This window comes from Melospiza melodia, chromosome 29 (assembly GCF_035770615.1).
Source record: "Melospiza melodia melodia isolate bMelMel2 chromosome 29, bMelMel2.pri, whole genome shotgun sequence".
NCBI classification, from domain to species: domain Eukaryota; kingdom Metazoa; phylum Chordata; class Aves; order Passeriformes; family Passerellidae; genus Melospiza; species Melospiza melodia.
In genome coordinates, this window is record NC_086222.1 from 515,150 (window position 1) to 516,444 (window position 1,295).

A 1,295-nucleotide genomic window follows, 5' to 3' on the forward strand; every position below is an offset into this window, starting at 1 on the left:
CAGTCCCCAGCATAGGAACACTGGCATGCAGGGGCTCACACCTTTGTTCCACTCCATAGGTTTGACAGCAGCTTCCCTCATTTCCCTAGAAATGCTTCATTTTCACACTGGGAAGCTCAAGAGTGGGGTTTCCTTCCGTCTCTGTCCCTTCCTCACACACCAAAGCCATTTGTGGGGGTGCAAGGTGTCGCCCCAGCAAGAAGACATTTTCTCTGTTCTTCCCCTTTCCTTGCAGCCCCTGCAGACTCTCCAAGGACATTCCAGGCTGTAATTATGATGCTGGATGTGATTGCCCAGGCTCGTGTGACCAGCGGATCGTGCGGGGGGTGCTGCTCAGTGAAGCCTCTCGGCAACCCCATCACAGCCCGGGGCTCTGGGCACCAGGGGGAGGCGGCTGCAGCACCACGGGCCCCACACTGCTCCCCACAATGAGCCCCACACTGCTCCCCACCACGGGCCCCACGCTGCTCCCCACCACGAACCCCACGCTGCTCTGCACCACGAGCCCCACACTGCTCCACACCATGAGCCCCATGCTGCTCCCCACCACGAGCCCCACGCTGCTCCCCACCACGAGCCCCACACTGCTCCCCACAATGAGCCCCATAGTGCTCCCCACCACGGGCCCCACGCTGCTCTGCACCACGGGCCCCACACTGCTCCACACAATGAGCCCCACACTGCTCCCCACCACGAGCCCCACACTGCTCCCCACAATGAGCCCCATAGTGCTCCCCACCACGAACCCCACGCTGCTCTGCACCACGAGCCCCACGCTGCTCCCCACAATGAGCCCCACGCTGCTCCCCACCATGAGCCCCACACTGCTCCCCACAATGAGCCCCATAGTGCTCCCCACCACGAACCCCACGCTGCTCCCCACCACGAGCCCCATAGTTCTCCACACCATGAGCCCCACGTGTCTCCGCCCCAGGCTCACACGGCCAGGCCAGGGCAGCAGATTGATCTGAGGGGAGCTGTGCTCGCGTGCCTCAAGCCAAGTGTGACGAGCACAAAGATTTGTTTGACATCGCTTCCACGCAAGGTCAAGTTGTGCTCTGCTGCTGACTCAGGCACTGGGGATGCTGCGAGGCTGGGCTGCTGTCTCAGCATGCCCAGCCACCACCGACACCCTTTCCCCCTGTGCCACTGGCAGCTGTGCCACAGCAGCCCGCTGGTCTCGCCAGGTGGGCACAGCGCATGCACTGCTGCTCCCATGCAGCGCTCCATGCACGCCTGCTCCCACCAGCACCCTCTCCTCCAGACCATTCCGTGCTTCCCCTGGTATCTGGTCA

At 62.9% G+C, this 1,295-nt stretch overlaps 1 protein-coding gene across 1 annotated transcript; it reads right to left on the minus strand.

The window, feature by feature from the left end:
• Positions 1 to 358: 358 nt before the first annotated feature.
• On the minus strand, positions 359 to 895 carry LOC134430541 (uncharacterized). Its single transcript, XM_063178296.1, has one exon. It carries the CDS (start codon positions 893 to 895, stop codon positions 359 to 361), a length of 537 nt encoding a protein of 178 aa, XP_063034366.1.
• Between the last annotated feature and the right edge of the window lie 400 nt (positions 896 to 1,295).

What these genes read in the sequence shown, in the direction of transcription:
- LOC134430541 (XM_063178296.1), bottom strand. Translation starts at nt 895, where the DNA reads ATGGGGCTCGTGGTGGGGAGCAGCGTGGGGTTCGTGGTGGGGAGCACT.